At 29.9% G+C, this 22,055-nt stretch overlaps 1 protein-coding gene across 5 annotated transcripts in view; it reads left to right on the forward strand.

Annotated features, from left to right (window-relative positions):
• The window catches only part of LOC144834835 (RNA-binding protein Musashi homolog 2-like), a 112,483-nt gene that overhangs the window by 82,489 nt on the left and 7,939 nt on the right, over positions 1–22,055 (forward strand). Inside the window, exons 8-13 of one of the 5 annotated variants that reach the window (XM_078689794.1) lie at positions 5,647–5,729; positions 7,352–7,427; positions 11,066–11,119; positions 13,153–13,221; positions 15,104–15,205; positions 20,602–20,795. In XM_078689794.1, the coding sequence (XP_078545920.1) occupies positions 5,647–5,729; positions 7,352–7,427; positions 11,066–11,119; positions 13,153–13,221; positions 15,104–15,205; positions 20,602–20,795 (578 nt within the window). Of the gene's footprint in view, positions 1–5,646; positions 5,730–7,351; positions 7,428–11,065; positions 11,120–13,152; positions 13,222–15,103; positions 15,206–19,623; positions 19,828–20,601; positions 20,796–22,055 lie in introns of all 5 variants that reach the window. The other 4 variants (XM_078689792.1, XM_078689795.1, XM_078689793.1 and 1 more) reach the window with 4 other exon arrangements.

Consider the following 22,055-nt stretch of genomic DNA (forward strand, 5'->3'; position numbering starts at 1 on the left):
ATTGGTTTGTCCATTTGGTATGCTAGTGAACAAAATCCAACAAACTATCTCACTCGTTATTAAAACCTGATTCATGTTCATGCTTGTGTCTTTATCTTTATACATCCGTGACTATACAGGTACATAGTATTTAAAATAGCCATCATTTATAAGATGTTCAGATATAGTCGTTGTCATGTTGTTCTGTCATGTTGCTATCAAGAAGGATGTTTCAGTTACCACTATCTTCACACTAACACACAAGGTTTCCTTTAGGAACTATGTCAACATTATTCTACTGCATTTACTGCAGTAACTACCTGTTTGTGCAATTAATTAGCAAGCTTTTTCTGGGTATCATACACATTGTTTATTGCAGTGACTGACTCAATAACCTCTACAGTGAAACAAACTAAAATCATACATTACAGCAATATTTACTGCAGTAAAAAATGTAGTTACTTCAGTAGAATAATGTTGACACGATCCCCTATCTAAATGACTTAGTGGTACAAATCTCTTGCATTGTGAATTGTTTTAAATTGAAGGTGTTAAAGTTGAGAGAATTAATTTTAACAACCCTTCACGGATATCACTGTATGTAAACAGGAAATAATTATTATACAATTAGGTAAGACTTGATATGCTATGGTCATTTTAAGTAAAGGTATTATTCCTTGGTACAATACTTGCTTTATCTTTTACTTCCTTCAGTGTTTTAGACCAATTGTTGTCACCTGTGTTCTGTTTTCAAGTATTGTAGAGTAGGTGTTATGGTGCTCAAGTATCAATATCACTTTTAGAAAGTCAAAATGGCCCTCTCTACATCATGTGCCAATGCTTTTTTTTGTCTGATGCAACTTTAATGAGTCTGGAAAGCAAGCCCAGCTGCGGATCCACGATTTTGAAATAGGGGCAGAGAGCCTAAAAATTATGAAATTTTTTTTTTAATATTCCATTTTAATGTCACATAATAGTTATCTATTTTGACTAAAAATTAAATCCAAAAAAATGTTTTCATGTTTTTGTGGGACAATACCTCTTTAACTTATCCTATATCTTTTACAATATAATTTCTGACATTTTAGGTACGAGAAGAAGTTAACATTTGTAGGTCGATACTGTTTATTCAATGCGTTGATTAAACATTGTTCCACACTCACATCTGTATGGTTTTACTGCAAAAGAATAAAAGAAAATTTAATGTTGACGTCAATTTTTACATTGTTGGTTGAACAGAATGTGGCAGCAGTTTGTTTGAATATCAACCTGTGTACACAAGTGCATTGTAAATATACTGGTTTTACATTTGCCATTGCTATGTGAATTAGATGCAAGAATGGCTATTGTCAGCCATGCTATTTGTAAACTTACATGCATACACGCAATCCTGTGTTGCTTTTCACCAAGACAATTGCATGATTAAGTTTGTTATAAACTTATAGAATATAGTATTTACAAGAGAAAATCTAAAGCTTTGTCTACACAATCAAACTTTATGTGACAAAAAAATGTGATGTGCCCATATATAGACACGATGATGTCATATCACTAGCATATTCGAGCATATCTCTACCATATTTGGGCACATCAGATTTTTTTTTTTCAAACAAGTTTGATAGTGTAGACAGAGCTTTAATAAAGATCAATCGTGTAAACACTTTTAAAACCATAAAAATATATTTTCAACCAATCAATGTATAGCATAAAATATTCTCTATTTTCGTCCATGACTAAGTCTCGCACATCGTCTTTCTTAGGGGAAATTTATAAATCTTTTCCCTCTTGGATATTGTAGTTTCAAACTTCATTTTCCTATAGGCTATTCATGTGTGGTTAATGTAAAAGTAAATACACGTCCATTATGCGAAAGTGTTAATGTTTGCAATAAATAGAATGAATGATCATCATCATCCAGTCAATGAAGTGAGGTCAAAGCCTTTCTCTTTGTTTCTCAATTCAGTGGTGTTTGCTTTTAAACTGGAGGTCGCTCTACAGATTTTAATATGTTTTATAATTAATCTTGCTAAAAACTATAGCCAGAAAAAAGACATGACCCAGACAAATATGAACTACTGAAATGAGATTTAAGTTAAAGTGTTTTACCTGTAGGCCCACTTATGTATATCGCTCTTTTTTTAATTCCCTCCTAACAGCAGCCAATATAGGGTATTTCTAGCCTTGTTAATATTGTTTGGCCTAGGGCTAAGCTTGTATTTGAAGGGGTAATTAAAATACCTCATTCACCTGCCAAACGGTTTGATAACAATGTTTTTTTTTATATTTTTACATTTGGCATTTAAAAAAATATAAATTTTTATTAATGTTGAGGATTTTCAATCCAATAAACATTTATTTCAAAAGCTATAGTATCATGACAATGACATTACAATGAAAGTTTTATTTTGGTGAAAAATGTTACTAAACATTTTTTGCAATAGAATCCTTTATTATTAAAAGGAATTTTTTAATTTGTGTTGGAATGCATATAGTTACATAATATTTGATTAATCAATTTAATTAAACCAGATTATTCATTAAGTTTAGAATATGGGGATTAGTGAGAAGGAACGCATTAATTAGTTGCAAAAGGTCAAATTCGGGTTGAAAGCAATCCGTTTCCATCAAATCAACGCATCTGTCATTTCGACGACCTATACAAAAACCAACATCCCAAACAATTTGTGTCTTGGAACAGTCGACCTCTCTTCCTTCATCAATTAATGCAACTCTCTTCTTGTATTACATAATTAAAACGAAGAATATTTTGTTAAATGCTACTTGATTCTGTTAGAACGGCATGCTCGCTAAGACAGCCATGCACAAATATGATTTTCTCAGCATGCCTGCAGCGTTCGCAAGGTAAACGTTGTTTTCTCTCTGCCTCATTAAACTTCGCTGCTTTCTTAGATAGTAGTGCTATTTAAAAATGAAAATCGTTGACAAAGATTCCCTCACATAGTACAATGAACCGACTGTCTTTAAATTTCACAAAATCCAACATCAATCCCACTAAAATTTCTTTTTTTTTGTTGAAATAATGAAAATGTATTGGTTTAATAAAAAAAAAAATGCGCTATACATTAAAATAACAAGTGATATTAAAATGTAATAGTTTGATGGATTGAATTGTAATCACTTCTTTCAAAGGGCAAGTTTGTATTGTGTAAAAGCAAACTGTTTTTTCAAATTTATTTTTTAAAAGTCAGTTAGTTTTTCCTTTTTCCTTGATCTTATTTTCACAGTGATTTTTGCGACTTACAAATCATTATTTAAAACTTCTTTGTAAAGTAATACATTATTTTCAGCATTTAATTTTTCAAAGTTTAATTTTCAATTCCATTAAACTGCACAACTTGTAAAATATTAATATTATCTTCATCATAATTTTCATTATTTTTACCTAATTTAAATTTTAAAACAATTTAATTTAGTAACCTAAAAATAAAATTGTTTGTATTTAATACTTTATTATATAACATTGCGCATTTCCTTTTAAGTGAATGTGTGTATACTCGTTATTGTTACGACTTTCACATTCTGCTAAATTGCTTTTTGTTTCGTGTGCGTAGCATATTTTATTGGGCCATTTTCTTAGATATTGTTTACATTAACATAAGATATGATCAGGACTTGAAAGATAAGAGTTTCTCATTTATTCTATCATTTATTTTTCCTCCATCTACAAAATAAGATTACAATTTACGTTGATAAATTGTTGTTTTTACACTAAAGCCCTGTCTATATTATCAAACTTTATGTGATAAAAAAAATGAAAAATGAGCCTAAATATGGTGGTGATATGCCCAAATGTGGTAGTGATATGCCCAAATATGGTAGTGATATGACATTATCATGTCCATATATTAGCACATCACATTTATTTTTCTCACATAAAGAAACAAGGCCCAACACAGAGGCAAATAGAACCATTAAATTAAATTCTATAACTGTGATGCTTAAAAAATTATATAAAACGTTTCCATTTGGCGTCATTAATACAATAATTCTGAAACATAATTATTGATTTTGCATTTATAAGTACGACTTGTGGGTTGGGTAAGCACTGCTTTTAGGCCAATGTCTAAGCTTTAAGAAGGTGTTAAATATAATTATATTATTTTGTTATGTCATAAAGTAGAGAAGCCATTAAATGACGTTGAACCGGACACATTAGGATGTAGAATCTGCGTTTATCTGTGTCGGGTAATCTGTCTGTGGTTTACTGTGGAGGTCACTTAGCTCATGAATGAGATTTAGCTTGAGGGACGCAATACAGGTTCATAGACATATAACAACATACAGCAAAGAATAGGTGGTACAGTAGTCTATAGAAACAGGCCTAGTCTATTTAACAATTCAATTATCAATTAATATATATTTTTGTTTCATCCTGAGGGTGCATGTAAAGTTTCTGAGCGTGCACACAATGTTTGAAATTGAAAGGTTGTATTTTACGCAACACTAATATTGTACATAATTTGGTAGTAGTCTGGGGTAATCCCTGTCCTACAGTATTTAAGCCAATGCCTTATTTGGTAACTGTATATGTACCTGACAGTTTATGCCTTCCTCTCCACCTATTAATCATATTACAGTCAACTCTCCCAATATCGGACTCTCTGAAAACCCGTAACTTTCCCAAAACATACCTTTCTTGAGGACCAAGAGGTCCCAAATTCATTTTTAACATTAAAAACACATTCTGAATACCAGACTATCAAGACAACCAGACATATTAAGCCAGCCCAAAGGTGTCCGGTATTGGGATAGTTGACTGTATTGAGAGAGTTGACTGTAATATGTTAAAAAGGAAGCCTACAAAATGTCGATCTCCTATTAAAACCATACACCACACCCTGACACTATTCAATATAAAATACAAATATTTACCTTAAAATAAATTATTAAATAAACAAATTACTATGCAATTAAAATGCATGATAACAAAACAACATTTGCAAGGAACAATTTGCAATATATGCTATTAAATTTTACTTCATAACAAATTCTATTTTATAGTTTTTTTTAACAAATAAGATGAGATGCTAGATCACGGAATTTTGCTTTTAATACATGACAAATTTAGATACAGTACCGAGAATCCGTTAATATTATGCTATTGTGTATTGCGTGATGTGTTGAGATTACAACGACAAGTTACTCTAGTCTGCATATTTTAAATCGGACGTTCTATGATTAATGATATCTGATGATAAATAATGTTTGTCAGCTATTTACATGTTTGCAAGAAGTATTGCATTTGTCCAATTTTATGACTTAATTTCGTTGGAATAAATTTAATCACTAGAATTACTTATAAATAGAGTTTGACAACTGAATAAGTGAACGTTGATAATCATTGATTAATTGGATATTGATTGATCAATTATTATAATGATTTTAAGTTAATATTTTCTTAATTGCATTTATTAATTAAAAATAATACTTTATGTTTACAGCCCAATATGCTAAAGCCTCAGAAAATATAATCGATTAGATATATTGATTGATTAAATAAATTGATAGATATTGATTATACATTGATAGATATTGATTATAAATTGATAGATATTTATTAGATAAATTTATAAACATTTATTAGATAAATAGATAGATATTGATAAATTGATAGATATTGATTTTTTGTACCTTTGTATCTTTCAGGTTTTGGATTTGTAACGTTTGAAAAAGAAGAATCTGTCGAAAAAATCTGTGAACAGCAGTTCCACGAACTTAACAACAAAATGGTTAGAAAATGATAAATTATGAATTAAAATTCTTTATGCCATACAGTTTAAATAATCATTTTCAACACTAAATACAAACTTTAATAATTATATTATTAATAATAATATTTATAGCTCCATAAATCATACAGAATTTTAAATTATATTTATACATACTAAATATTATGATATGAACCGTAACAAAATGGTTAGCAACTATAAAAAAATAATATAAATGTCAGTTACAAATAATATTTTAAAATTATTTCCTAAGCCATACAGTATTTTAAATTTTTCCATACTAAATATTATATTTTCTTGTAAAGTGACAAAATAAAAATGACAAAAACATGAAAAATGATGGTGAACACCTGTTACGGACTTGTATTTCCTGGGGCCAATTGAAATTGGATTTATAATATATTGATCCTTCTGTTCGTTAACACTCAAAAAATGTTTTAGAAAAAACAGAATCTTTGATCCGTCATTACGCTAAGCCTATAAAGCAAGTGTTAACCGATGTCTAGTAACTAAGGAAATGTTCCATCATCATAGTAGCTTGTAGGTTGTTAATAGCTTCAGGTGCGAACATCAGTCGCCGCATTTCGCAATCCTGCATGCTACCTAGATTATTGCTTGCTTCAAATTTTAAATTCAGATTTCCGAGTTTTTGTTTTTGGATTTTTTACTTTTGTTTTCGATTGGTTTTTTAAACTAAGGGATAGAGATAAAAGTTTATTTAAATAATCATTTATTCATCAAAAAAAAATATTAAGGGCTGCAGTTACTGCAGTAACTACATTTTTTACTGCAACAATGTATGCATTTAGTTTGAATAAACAATGTATATGATTATCAAAAAGAAATCTGCTAAATAGTTGCATAAACAAATTAAGGAATACACAAAATGTAGTTACTGCAATAAGTGCAGTCCATTTAAATATACTTTGATCTGATCTGAAGTTAACTTTAAATTTAAAAGAAAAGAAAAAAAAAGTTGAAAAATATTCATTATCTTTCATCCTTGTTGTTATCTTTATTATCTTCTCTTATCATCATCATGACATCATAATTTTCATCATGATCTTAATTATCATGCCTCATTATCATCCTGACACCAAATATTAATATCACTATCACTTGATTGTGATCAGGCATGTAAAATTCTGATACATATATTCAGTCATCACAGTAGAAAACACAGTCCCTTTAAAATGAAGGGTGAAAAAAGAGGATAGAATTTATGAGACTGCTGTAGGGAATATATGAACACATTGGCTGCTCAGTTGTTTGCTTGTGATATACTACTCATCTTAGTGAATAATTACTTAAAGGTGCAGTCACCACATTTCTGCTGTCTTTATAAGCAGATTTTATTAGGGTGACGAAGAGACCTACATTACTGACGCTTTTCTGAAAAATCTAATATATCGCAATATTTGAAAGTTTTGAAATATAAATTTGATGCGTTTCTTTCAAATTTGTTTCATTAGAATATAACTGTCTTTTTATTGTTGTAATATAACTAAGTGTCTGTTTATGTAGACAATTTAACTTAATATTAAATGTGAATGGAAATCGTCTATTATATATTTAAAGGAAATGAAGATGGTAGTATATAAATGTAACATTATACTTTCTAGGTTGAGACGAAGAAAGCGCAACCAAAAGAAGTTATGTTACCGCAACAAATGGCAAGAGGTCGAGCCATGCTCAGAGGTGTGTATGGGCCTATGTCATACCATGGTAAGTTATAGACACAGCCTAGAGAACAAAAACGAAAATAAACAAAACTATCTAAAATTTGGATTATTAATAATGGTCTGTTTTATTAACATTTAATTTGAAAAAATTTCAAAAATAAATTTTTGAAAACATTGGTTGAATGACAGTAACGCATGAGTGATTTACACTAACTTTGGAAAGGAATTGCTAACTCTATAAAAGAATAAATATTTATAATTTTTTTTAAATTTAAAAGATGTTCTCTAGGTCTGTCTATGCTTTGAATGGTTTGAAGTCACGGCACATGTCGCTAATCTTATTTAGCACTTTTTAACCACATTAAAGCTACCAAGGAAAGAAATCCAAATGGAAAAATAACGGATGAGTTTAAAGATATAATATATGTATATTTTACCTTGCACAAAGTTATTTTCTACCCTAATATAACATTGAGTTGAATTGTAATTATTTGGATTTCTGCTAAAGAGGTAATTACAAAGTGCCAATCAGGTTGCCAAATAATACCTCCCCTTCCCAATCTTCATCATGTTTTTCCCCACTTTTGATTTCTTCACTTGTGGCTTTGTTGTTATTATTATGCTGCAATGTCCAAATGTCAATGCTAGGTCAAAATTAGACCTAACATGATGCTATTGGTAAAGATGTAACTGTGGAACTCCATCTCGAATGCGTCTGCTTGATGATGGTAATGATGGACTAAAAATGGATTTCAGTTTGGTAGCACGGTGGTGTGGCATTTTAATTTTGACTAAAAAGATACTTTTTTTTACCTAATGTGTGGTATATTTTTCTTGTATAACTATTTTGAATAATCTACCAACTTTATATTCAATAAAACATTCTAAACGCATTATACACTGGTAAAATTTTTTAACATGCAACAAATCTGAATATTTTTACTTTATTCAAAATGTTAACACATCGACAAAATAAGCCATCTTTATGAAGACCAAGAGACACGCTATAATAGTACTATGAAATCTTCTTCACATATAATATTGCAAAAACTATACATCTAAATGATGTATTGTGTTTCTTAAAACAGATAATCTAACATATATGGTTACATACTTAAGTTTTATCAGCTCATTCCGACTGCGAGTTTTCAACACTAAAAATATTCTTTCATTCGTAAAACAAACTTACATGTTTAAAATGAATTTAAATTCTTACTGTATGTTTTTTAAAAAGAGCTTTATTTTATACAATTTATATGTACCGTTTACACAAAATTTAAGTACTTTTCTATTTCAACGACATAAAGTAAATTTTACCCAACTTGGAATGTAAAATATCGTAAACATATGAACACGAAAAGGTTTTTTCCTCTTAGTATTTTCGTACTAAGTAATTCATTTCTTCTCTGGACATAATTCAATCACGATTTTCCCGATGCAGATTTCTAACTATGATAATATATATAAAAAGCAATAATATTAAACATTTTTGAAATATTGAAAAAATCCAATGTCAAAACTAGAATTCAAAATATTTACGTCATTTTTTCTACTAATTTACGAGATAATTGCATTTTTTGCCTTGAATACATTAACCTAAAAAATAATAATTTGAACAATGCGGTAATATAAAGCTTATTTTAATTTGAAAATCGCTACGTATAAATTATTTATTAATTGATAAACATCACAAACTCATTCATAAGACGACAATGTTTACAAAATAAAACGAAATCATCTACTGCCCTTTTATTTCTTCTGGTCATTTTCGTTTGTAGTGTTGTTACTATAGTGATAGATAATGCTTTTTTTTTAGTTGTGGTTAATGGTAGAATTTCTATTTAAAACCCATTGTGATATTAGTTATAGACTAGCTAGCTTAGATATTTTGTTTACATAGTTGGTGAGGTTTTCTAGCTTGGCCTACTAATTATCAAAGTCATTTCCTCGATTATTTAGCGTATAATAATATTTATTTTGTGATTTAATAGTCTTATTTTTGCAAAATCATTCAGTGTAATATATAATTATGTGTATGTTCCAGTTATTTGCTAGTGAAGCTGGTAATGAACATGTTAAGAACTAATCATGTTTCTGTCTTTTCCTATCCCTTGCCCCCCTTGATAACTTCATCGTCTTTATATCAAGTAACGATTGCCTGTCCAGTTTTCCTATCATCAAATCTAATCTTATTTTCCTCAATTTACCACTATTTATATATTTTCTGATTTATATAAGTTTGCTGATAATCGTCTGTTTTATATTAGGCGGGAAATTTGAATATGGTATCAAACATGAGGTTGAACCTAGCAATGTACAATATTAGGTTTCAGTATAAATAAGAATATGCAAAATGCAGAGTAGATAACACAACAAACTACTATATAAGAATCTTTTTAGTATATCCTCATTATCATTAAATGTATCGTTTAGAAATATTGAAAAAAGAGCAGTTTAGAAATTAGATTATTAATTACAGTAGAACTCCTATTAAGAGACACCTTCAGGACCAAAACAAAGTGTCCCTGAATAGAGGCGTCCACTGAATTGAGATTAGCTGTAGTGTTAAAACATTCCTCTTTGTTCCTGCACAGGAAAGTGTCCCCTGAATAGAGGTGTCCCTGCACAGGAAAGTGTCCCCTGAATAGAGGTGTCCTAGGTTTTACTGTAGTTTTCATTTTGTATAATAGAATTAGGGTTTCTAGTTTAGTGTTTAATTAGGTCAGCTATTGCACAGAATACATAGAATATAAATATAAGTATCAGTTTGTTGTAGAGTATGCAAGTTGATTGTAATATAAGATCTGTTGTAACCAAATACTAAAACCGAGATTTATCAACCGGATGGAATTATTTTCGGTTTAAATAAGTTAAAAAGATCTGTTACAGTCATCGTAGATTTAGATAGGCGAATAGGCAAAGCACTCTCCCCAGTGTACGCTTGCACTGAGCAATTCACGGTTTACGTGGCATGCTGGGAACTATTTCTTCAGCGAAGACAATAACTTGGAATGGTGTGTAATTATTTTAATGACAAATAACGTTATCGCAAGAAATTGAGTGATTCTGTTGGGGTTTGATTCATTTAATATTATATCATCTCTGTTATTATTATTATTTCATCCTAGCGCCACTATTTTTTAGTGGATTTTTTAAGCTCTGTTTCGCCAAAGTTAATTTAAGTCCAGATTACATAGTTTTCCAAGAAAAAACATAATATAAGCATATACCAGACCTTCAGTACATTAAATTATTTACATACATATACTTATTATTTCATTTACAAATATTAATATTTTAACAACTAAACTAGGCTGCACATGTTGCCTCATCAAATACAGAGAAACTTAAAAACACAGTTTAAAAATACTGTAACAATTTCTGTGGTGCTAATAATAATAATAATATATAGTATTTATAAGGAGCACCATACATACAGCTAATACATATAATGATCACTAAACTAACTAAATTAAATTACAATAAAAATTACAAGTATTAAAACGATAAAAATGACAAAATTCTGCTTTGATCGATGACTGAACATTTTCTTTAAAATCAATATACTGTATACCTAAAATGGAGAATGGTTGGTTCCAATTTCAAATATATGACATTGTTTTGAGAACCAAGTTTGGGTTTTTCTATTTGCAGATGGGGAGATGATAGTGGATGTTGGTACGGGCCTCATCAATGGACAGTATCTAGGTATTCATCACATTTTGTTTTTCTTTTACACAATTCTATGGTATAGTATAAAAAATTATTGGAGATAGGTGCATTGCTAAAAGTGCACTAGGGCAATAGCCACCAGTACGGTTGTAAGGTTTCAACCTTTTTCACAGAGGCTTATGACAATTACCCAGAGATTGTTCCCTTTTCATGCGAAAACTGCATCACTTTATTTTTTGTGGCTACTTCACTGTGCTCTGTGAGTTGGTAACATTTCAGTTTAGTTGTGATCATAAAAAGGTATAATACAATTATATATAAAGATTAATAATAAGGTAATTAGGATCTTATAGATTTTATATATTTGAATTAAATAGACTATATTCTTTAATCCAAATTTATCGTTTAAAACTCAACCGAGAATTTAGCAATATTAAAATGAAACTACAAGTGGACAACTACGCATTACGAGCACGCTCAAAAGGTCAAGAAATGAAAATACACAATTAAGTATTTTTATTAGCATAGACAGGTGATGGACAGTGTGTATTAAGAAAGAAATTAGTTGTAACCAAATTTAATAATTGTGTCACTCATTCAGTAGAAAATTACAATTTTTACTGAAGGTTGTAGATTTAATGTAGAGATTTTGTTTGACTATGTTTGCAAAGAAAATAGTTGTTTAGTTAATGACTGTTTTGTTAGCATTTTAGGTAAATTTAAGAAAACAAATAATAATTTAACTATAAATAGCAAAAGAAAAATCATTACCAATTATTAGTGTATAGTAGTATGCAGCTATGATTATTTTCATCATTATTATTTAAATACGAGTATAAGAATATTTAAATTATGTATTTGTGTGGGTGTAATGTAATTTATTAAATTTCTTAAACATTAAGTAAATTAAAAAGTTAATGTATTTAATTGTTTGCACATCTCTGCCATAACCCATTAACACATGATATAGTATTTCCATCTTATGATTAATGAGTTACTTGCGTTTAGATGTATATGAAGTAATATATTGTTTGAAGGTTTGCATGGCGAAATCGAATGTTGATACCGCAAACTTTATATCAATATATGAAGTAAAAAATGAATAAAAAATTAACCAGAAGATTCATTTACATTAATAATTAAGGGATCGTGTCACAGTTATTCTACTGCAATTATACAATTATTTGGAAGTTTTTTTTTGGGTAGCTACACACTCTTCATTGTAGTGGAGTGACAATCTCACAAACCATTGTTGCAGTAAAAAATATAGTTACTGCAGTAACAGCAGTAGAATATTAATTGAAATGATCCCTGAAGTACTTGCTATTACCAAGAGATTAATTTAGCTGATACAATTTAGATAATACCATAGTTAGTACGTTCAGTGTTCAACCTCAAATTTGATACCCAAAATCAAATCATCCGGCAAACCAAACGTCTTAGTACATCCACAAATGGAAACTAATATTAGTTATTCTGTAATAACCGAAATGTGAACGCACTTTTGAATAGGCTTAAAAGCTTAGTATAAAGATCGTATATCATTAACTGGGCTTTGATTGGCTTATAAGGGCGGCTGAAGTAAATATATTGATTTAGTTGAAGTGGGTGCATTACTACTTTACTTAAGTATAACAGTCCCGCAACAAAATAGTTCAGATATAAAAAGAATTACTTTATAGACAAGTTTTAAATAGATAACATTTTTCTTGAAACCTACTGCTCTCCACATAACCGTGTACAAATTAATCTAGTTGTGACAATGTAAATTGGGTGCATGTGATAAAGTATTGCAACTGTAGTATGGTAATATAGTATAGTGCTTAACTTCTAACATCAAAGATTTAGGTTCAATTTATTTAACCGTTTCTTTTATTATAGAGTTAAACTACCTAATTATTTGTTATGCTTTATATAATTGTGATAGCTTCAGAAACTGCACCAAATTCCAAAAATGTGTGAAGCAATGGTGAATTCAGTGGAAACAATGTCGGGTAGTATTGGTTGTACAAACCATTTCTTAACTAATTTGTTTTGTATTATTTTTTAATATTTTTTTTGTCTTTAAGCGTATCCTGCCAACTTTGCTGCTATTGGACGAGGATACCCACACTATTCAGCTATACCTTATTTTGGCGGTAAGATTACAAAATTATCATTTCTGAATTTAACCACTTAATATCATTTCAAACTCAATTGATCGTAGATTTTAATAATTGATTTATAATTCAACTCTCGTGTTTTTATCGATTTGAAATGATTATGTGTAGAAATAGGAGTTAATGGACACGTCCTCGTCAATATCAATCGTATTAAATAAAATCTATAGTAATGTATCAGACGATTGTTGTTCTATTTGAGCGTGTGTAAGTCCTGATTGAAGTAGTTCTGTGAAATTCAATGAGAAGACGTGTGAAATATGCCAGCTTAATCAATTCATTATTGCTAAATCCTGACAACTTGATTCTCAACAGAATTTTGAAAGCAAATGTGGTCTTTCAGTATAAAGCTATCAAACCATTGGTCTGCTGAAGACTTTATGAACATTATTAGGGATCATGTCTAAATTATTCTAATGCAGTTACTGCAGTAACTATTTTTTAAATAGGTTTATGAAGCAGTTACTGCAGTAAGCAGTGTATATGATTACCTAAAAAGCTTGCTAAAATAATAGCCAAATCAGTTTTAAAGATTTCTACAGTAATGTATTCATTACAATTCCAAATTTTACGATAACAATTGATACGGTATTAAACTTTAGTAAGATTTGATTAATTTAAATATGTTGAGATTAATTTGCATAATGTTTTCCCGTGTGTGATTGTGTTCAAAATGTTAAATTATTAACTGCATCTTTGTATGCCTAACACTTGTATTTAAAGTAGTATAAACTTAATATTACTTAGTTCTAGTTTAATTGCTAAAGATATAATAGAAGTGTTATAACCAAGGTATTGTGGAGAAGATTTAAAAATAACACATAATAATCTTCATAATGTGTTTTATGACATGTAAACAAATTTGTTCTAAATCGTTAAAATGGTTGCATAGTATACTGTATTATAGCATCCCTAATTTATTACCTACATTTAAACATTTTCCCCTGCTCCTTACCATCTATCTCACACAACCTTCCCATTTCTTGTATCTTGTCGTCACCACTACTGGTTTCATTATAGATTTAGTTTTTAGACTTTGCAAGTTAGACGTTGTTCGAGCTCGTAAAACATTGCTGTACATTTCTTATTAGTTTAGATTTGCTTGCAACTATCCTTGCTGTGTTACCAGACGTGTCGTCATAAGAATTATCGCAAAAAATACAATAAATATCGTTGTTTTCATGAGATGAATGTATGTCACAACAGAATAACCTCTTGTGCAAACATTTCTGGCAATTGTGTGAATATAAAAAATATAAAATATCTGTATGAAATATATACGTTTAAACCTTTCAAATTAAAATGACCTAAAATTAGTCATTTTCCATAAAATGATAGATTGTGCAAGATTGTCAAATTTCAGTTTTATACCAGAATTTAACTATCTTCATTTTTTTCCTTTCCTTCAACAAATTCTCTTCAAGTTGCTTAAATTCCTTACTATAACGTTTAATATTTCTTCTAATAAAGCTGTTTTATTTCTCTTTAATATCAGATTTGTAAAATTTGATCCGAATAATTATGTAAAGTTTCTACGTAACATTGGCTTTGCTCTAGAAATATCAACATTTCTCTGACAGGGTGTAAAATATCCTGACATTACGTATCACGGTTGTTACAATATTGCAATCTACGATTCATAACATTCCGTATCGTATCAGCTACAATTGAGAAATCTTAGCTTCACGGCTTCACGTAGACATAATAGACGATTTATTACCCGTACTTAAAACTGAAATTACAAACAAATATTTAGAATTCTTTCTCGTATTTAAGAATTTTCTGAATTATGCTTTTATAATTTTTATTTTCGCAATGATTTTTGTAATGGTTAAAATAAGATGTGGTTTGAAAATTAAAGGCTATAGCAGATTGTCAAACTCTGGTCAGAGTTATCCGCTGGGACGGAACAGTCGACCGCCGACGGGTCGTGGTGGCTATACGAGCCATGCGAATGCATCAGGTAAAACCAAACAAATGCAGACGTTGTTCTACACAGTTGCTTTGTTGTATATCTCTTACACATTTTGGACTTTTCAGTTGCACACACGACATTCAATACTATGGAGCAATAGAGCGTTACAAACATCCGCACATGCTTACAAACCAATTTGTGTTGTGATAGTTTCTGCAACTACACCAAATCCTGAAATTTAATGTTTTTAGGAAGAAATTTCGAAAATCAGAAGTAATCACAACTCGGGTTGGTTTATAAAAATGTGCGGATGTTTGTTACGCTTGGTTGCTTCACTGTCTTTGCTCGTCGAGTCGTTCAAGCGTTTAGTCCCTTTATAGACTACTCACATTGATAGTGCTTTTTATCTATGCTCTTCATTGCTTTTAATCTCAAGATTTTGCTAACAATTTAGAAAATGAAACATTTTGGTGATGATTAAATTTTAAAGCTTGGTTCCCAATTGGACGCAACGCAAGGCCGTAAGTTCAACGTAAGAGATTTGACCAATCAGTACTACACGATGGATTATTCGAATTGTTGCTTGTGATTGGTCAACTCACTTGCGTTGCACCTACGTCGTAGCGTTGCGTCCGAGTGGGTATCAAGCTTGATTGGGGGTTTGTTGTACACCTAAACACAATGCTTTATCACTGTATTTGCAGGGTAAATTTACTAGGCATAATATTCAACTCAATTGTTGAGTGCAAACAGTCAATGAACTGACATTATTTGCATTCATTCTAAAATTTAAATTGTTTTATATCACACATTTAATGAAAACCTTTCTACAATTAACAAATTTAAACCAAAAATTAATATTATATACAATTTGTAATTCATGTTCATTCAATTAGTAAGTATTTATAGAAAGATCTGGCTGTGTATGTAACATTTAACCATTAACTGTAAAATATACTAAAATATCTGGCAATGGACAAAAATGTCATAAAAGTGTTTTATCTCAATGGATATGATACATATTGATACATATTGATATATATTGATACATATTGATAAATTCAATTCACTATTATAGAATAAAATAAAATTGTTTTAATATAATAATTTTTGTTAAACTTGAATAAAAATTGTTTGCCGTGTATATATACTGTATATATTTATGTCGTTCATTTTGCTGTGAACATTATATATAACCTGTATACTAGTCATCATGATAGCCCATATATTTTACATAATAAGCCTCTTTCATTTAAACTTTTGTACCTATACCCTCCCAATGTACCATAGAAATGGTGGCATGTATACATTTTCACATTTCGGTTAGGTTACTGCTTCGATTATGTTGAAAACATTGACAGAAAAATATTCAGGATTCAAATCAGTTGTAATTTAATTATATATAATAATATATAGGAATCGTTCATTTGTTTGGGCATATCACTACCATATTTGGGCATATCACTACTATATTTGACCACATCACACTTTTTTTGTCAAACTAGTTTGTTAGTGTAGACAGAACTTTAAACAGATATTGCCTCTCATTTGTTTCACAGCCTTTAATACAGTAAGGCTGACCCATAGAAGGGGTTAGAAGATATAAGCATTTTAAAATGAAATTAGCGAAGTTCATACGCCATCGTTGCATTTCTTAGAACAATCAATAAGTGAACTTATAATGTTGTCATGTAGTAAATCACTTAATGCGTCTCATGTGAGATTTAAGTATCAAGATTGATCTAAGATAATAAATGAGGAATTAATCTGTAATGATGAGAGACTATTGCCACTATAGCATGTTTCATAGCTTCCAATTTTTTGGTGCCAATCTTGTTCAGGTTTTATCATTTTTACCATCTGGACCACACCAAATTTAATTAATAAAAATAATGATATGATAACTGTGAAAGTGCATATCAGGGTCTCATCAATATTCTAGTGATTTTTTTCATTTTTTTATGAAGTCCGTCCACTGCAATAAAGGGTGTATGCTTGCTAAATTATTACATAAATAATAATAAAAAACAAATGTTCTGAAGGAGTAAATAAAATGTAGAAACTGCAGTAGAATAATTTCCAACCAAGTCTGTTTTCAGTAAATTAAATATAATATAAAATCAGACTTTTGTGACCCTATCAAAATTATTTTTACAATTCAATCATTGCAATAAATAGTTTTTGTCCGGAATTATTATATACTATGTTAAATAAAAGATTATAACACGTTGGTAAATGAGGCAAACTGTGGATTGTGAACATTGGCAAACTCAATTACCGATGACGATCGGCTTGCGAACCACTTTAAGTAGTTTAGATGAGTCATCTATGTGAACACTATCGATCGATAAATTTGTGCGTACACGCTGAGAGTGACCCAACATCGTAATTCAGCTCATTTCTGACGACTTTATTATACGACCTTAGTTTTTGTGATGTTGCTGGAATGCAGATTGGATGCAGCATATCATGTACAAAATCATTTGCAGAACGTAAATAGCTTTAAGTCCTGTCACAAAACTCATGATTTCTTGTTTTCACAGCATTATTGTCAACCTTCTTTTTTTTTTTGCTTCGGGTGAAAGTAAAATTGAGCTTTAGGTGTAGTTTGAGACAAGTAGGAAAATTAACTGTGATTTTAATGAGATTGTTCTGTATTATATACAATTGGATTGCAAATCTAAACACTCGTTAAATAATTATAATTCTCTTTGCCGAAAAACATAAAATTAAAAACCTTTTTGCAAGGCTTTTATTTGTTCGGTTAGAAAAAAAAACATTTATATTTATTGGGTACATAAAAGTATCGCAATTTAATCATATTAAATTAATTTTTATTCCTCATTTTTTTCTTTCATAATTAAATACTTTTACATTTTTTTAAACAATATTATTAACCTTTTTAAAGTCAATTTTCTGCTTTATTTTTGTCAGCTATAATATTACCTTCCTTTTTACACTGATTAATCAAAACATATCTATTTCTATAATATGTTTAAATTAATTCAAGATTTGTTATTCTTCATTTTAATCCTTACATATTTAATGATCCTATAAATAAACATTAAATTATATTAGTATGTTATGTATCAAAAGAATGTCATAATATGTAACTAAGAGATGCTATACAGATGACATTGAATGTGTTAAAAATGACATGTTGATATAAATAACATAAGAGAAACATTTGTCATTTCTACCTAATATAAATGGGTACAACACAAGATAATATGTAACGTACTGTCGTCATCCTACATTCTAATGAAATGGAAATGTTTCGGAAGTCCGACTTTAGCAAATGTGCACGTGAATACTTTTGAAGAATTTTATTAAAAATTGAAAATCACTTTGGCTTTAAAGGTATTTAAAGTTTAATAAAATCACTTAGCACAAATTGACATTTACACAGTCATAAACATTTGGTTTAAATAAATGTTATATAAATAGTTAGAGTGGAATGGAGGTTTGTTGTTTTGTCATATGGTAGAACCTCTATTAAGGGGGCACCCTTGGGAATCAACACAGTGTCTCCTTAATAGGGGTGTTACCTAAATAGGAGTTGGCAGTAGTGTTAAAACATATATTATTTTCCCCTCGTTTCAAAGTAAAATGTCCCTTTTATTAATATTTTATAATAAAAGAGTATGAGTATTACATATTACATTTATGGTTTACAAATTAGCATAATTGTCTGCATATGCGATATTATACATTAATGTAATTTGCATACATGTGAGTTAGCTTGAAAGCATTAGTAGAGTAGAACCAGTGGTGGCAGCATTATATTTTGGTGATGTTTGGTGTCACAAACACAAATGTATGGGAGGCAAATTGGGACAATATTTAGAAATCATATTTGGCTAAAATTGGATTGGATGAAATTTCTTGCATAATTCCTCTATGTAGCTGTTGATTTTATCAGTTCCATTTCCTATACCTTTCTATTCCTATTCCGATCATCCAATCATCATTCCTTTTACATCCCTCTACCACACCTAATGACACTAGATGTATTTAGTTATTATACACTGAATATATTATATAACATTATTCTTGTAATATTTATATCATATTTATATTAATACATTTGATGTGCTTTGGATATTAAAAATATTAAACTAACCATTTTATTATCGTAAAAACCATGTTTTGTGGATTGCTTCGTCAAAATTAAATTCCAATATAGTTCTTGCAAACTTGGTTGATTTTATAATCTATTTATATACTACAGTTCATTGACCTTCAAACTGGTCATTAAGGAAATTGTTATCAAAATTCAATTTAAATCTTATTAATTTGAATTAAATGTATCAACTACTATTAGTAGACAATCTTTTTCATATGGTTATAAAAAAAACTTATTACAAACAAAACATTTGTAATTATTGCAATATAATGTTTAATTACCAGGTAATAAAATTGATATCAAAATCTTTATCAAAGTTGTTGTATTGTTTAATACATAGGCTTCGCATCCTACCCACCTGGTAGCTACGTATTACCGGCCGGTGTTACGCAAACCACGACTGATCGTCGGCCTGGAGCACTACCGTATTCCCTGCCCGATTACGGCACAGCCGGGCCAGCCCAGCGTGCAGCTACAATTCAGCGCACAGATGCTGGCACTGCACTACTTCACGAGTTAGGGAGGGACTACCATCATCATCAGGGTACGTGTATCAATCCTTATAGCCTACATATTTGCTGTCGTCAAAAACGAGAAAAAGGCGTGTACAATTTAGATAAAAACGTTGTTGTTTGATTTTGCGTACTTTTCTAAGCCCCACTTTTAAGAATTGTTTTAAAAAAATTTTAAAAAGATATATTGCCACAACAACCACAACACAATTGCAACATTAATTTTAAATTGCTTATTTTAAATCTAGGTGGTGTTGCCTAGTTTATGAAAATATTTTCTGCAAATTGTTTATTGTCTGAAAATGTCCGTGGTAGTATATCTGTAACACTTTTGGCCTTCTCAACATTGGTTGACGTTTTTGGTCTCATTAAGGCCAACAAATATTTCATTTGAATCCCTGACTCAAACACAAAAAAAAAAAAAAAAAAACGATCCGCAAATAAGATTACCCCATCTGCATGTATTAGTTGCACGCTTTTTGAAATTAACAAAATTGCATTTATGAGATTGGATTGTTAACTTGTGCTGTTTGTTTTAACAATAATCGTTGATATACTTATTATTATGAAGACTTTCCCATTGTCTAATAATTGATTATATGTTTATTTTTTATTATTTAATTTAAGTTTCTTGTTTAGACTAATTTTTCTACCGTAGACTTGAATATAAACAATTTTACTTTTCTATGTTGCCGTTTTCATGACCTTATTTTATGTTTCTCCATTTTTAAAATAATGTTATTTTTTATTTTTAGACCTTTCAATTTGTTTGTGCAACAAACTAATGCAACATTTTATTCTTTTAGTGATGAACAGCTATGCACCGGCAGGTTTCGCTCAATCACCCTCTCCTCTCAGCGGGCGTGGGTTTGGGGCAACCAGTAGCCCAGGCCCAAATGATATATACGCTAGCTCAACAGCACAAGACAGCATCCTAGGGGGACGGTTCCAACTTGCACCTAGTCCTCAGCCATCATCTTTTGGCCTAGACATGGGACAGGTAAGAATAACTTAATTTTATTGCACTATTTTACTGCTACACTTTTGTATGCATATTTCCTATAACAAAAGCATACATTATTGCTTGATTTTTATTAATTATTAACTGTAAAACAACTTATTAAAAATATGAACAGATAATTATAAATTTATAATTTAGACAAATTTTAGAATTAAAGTTAATTTGAAAACAAAATTCAGTTCCATGAAAATGAAACAAAATTGGAAATAAAATAAATAGGAAAAACAAAAGCATAATATTGGTAGAAGAGACCACTCATCTTAATTTAATATAATTCACTCACATTATTGTAAACTTTTTGGGTGAAAGAATTGTATAACTGTAAAGTTTACATGATTTTTCGGTCTTTGTCATGTCTTTATTTATTTAGGAAAAAAAATATTCTAAAATGCAAAATATGTTTACTAAAGTGTTTCTTGAATCCAGTGATCATTTGTTAATCGATGAAAATCGTTGAGATTGTCACATTTTTATAGCCAAGACATTTTTCAAAGCAAACTTGTGGTCAATTATGAAAATGCTTTTACTAAAAGCACACACACCTATGTGAAATTCTTTAATATTATATGAATCACAGTTTTTGAAAACACTTACATCGCTAGTCACACCGTCGCCGAGTGAATTAGCCAATCAAATCTCAGTTAGATCGCAAAACAGATTTGACAAACATCAAAAAATATTTTTACAAAAGCTGACAACTGTTGTGAGAAAATTTGAAAATGAAAATTACAAATTGTTAGTTGGGTTGAACGATATTAGTAATGGGGAATATACGATTTTATGTAACAAATTGCAAGGCGACAGGCCTGCAGTGCGTACTGTATGTTGTAAATGACTATGCAGCACAGCTGAACAATATGCTATTTAACGTAGACGAAGGACATTTTCTAATTCATTTAATTGTGTATTAAGTAAAACATATTGAGATACTAAAAAATAAAAAAAAGTTAATTGAAAAAAAAAGGTTTTGATAAACTTGGAACGTTTTACAATTTTTCAGAAAATTTATTTCTAGTTCAGTTTTCTTCTGTTAAGCTCTGTCTACACTATCAAACTTTATGTGACAAAAAAATGTGATGTTCCCATATATGGACATGAATATGTCACATCACTACCATATTTGGGCATATTTATCACCACCATATTTGGGCACATCACACTTTTTTTGTAAAACTAGTTTGATAGTGTATACAGAGCTTAAGTTGTTTTCTCCCATTCAAACCATTTCCCTGGCGTTTT

This window comes from Antedon bifida, chromosome 2 (assembly GCF_963402885.1).
Source record: "Antedon bifida chromosome 2, ecAntBifi1.1, whole genome shotgun sequence".
NCBI classification, from domain to species: Eukaryota; Metazoa; Echinodermata; class Crinoidea; order Comatulida; family Antedonidae; genus Antedon; species Antedon bifida.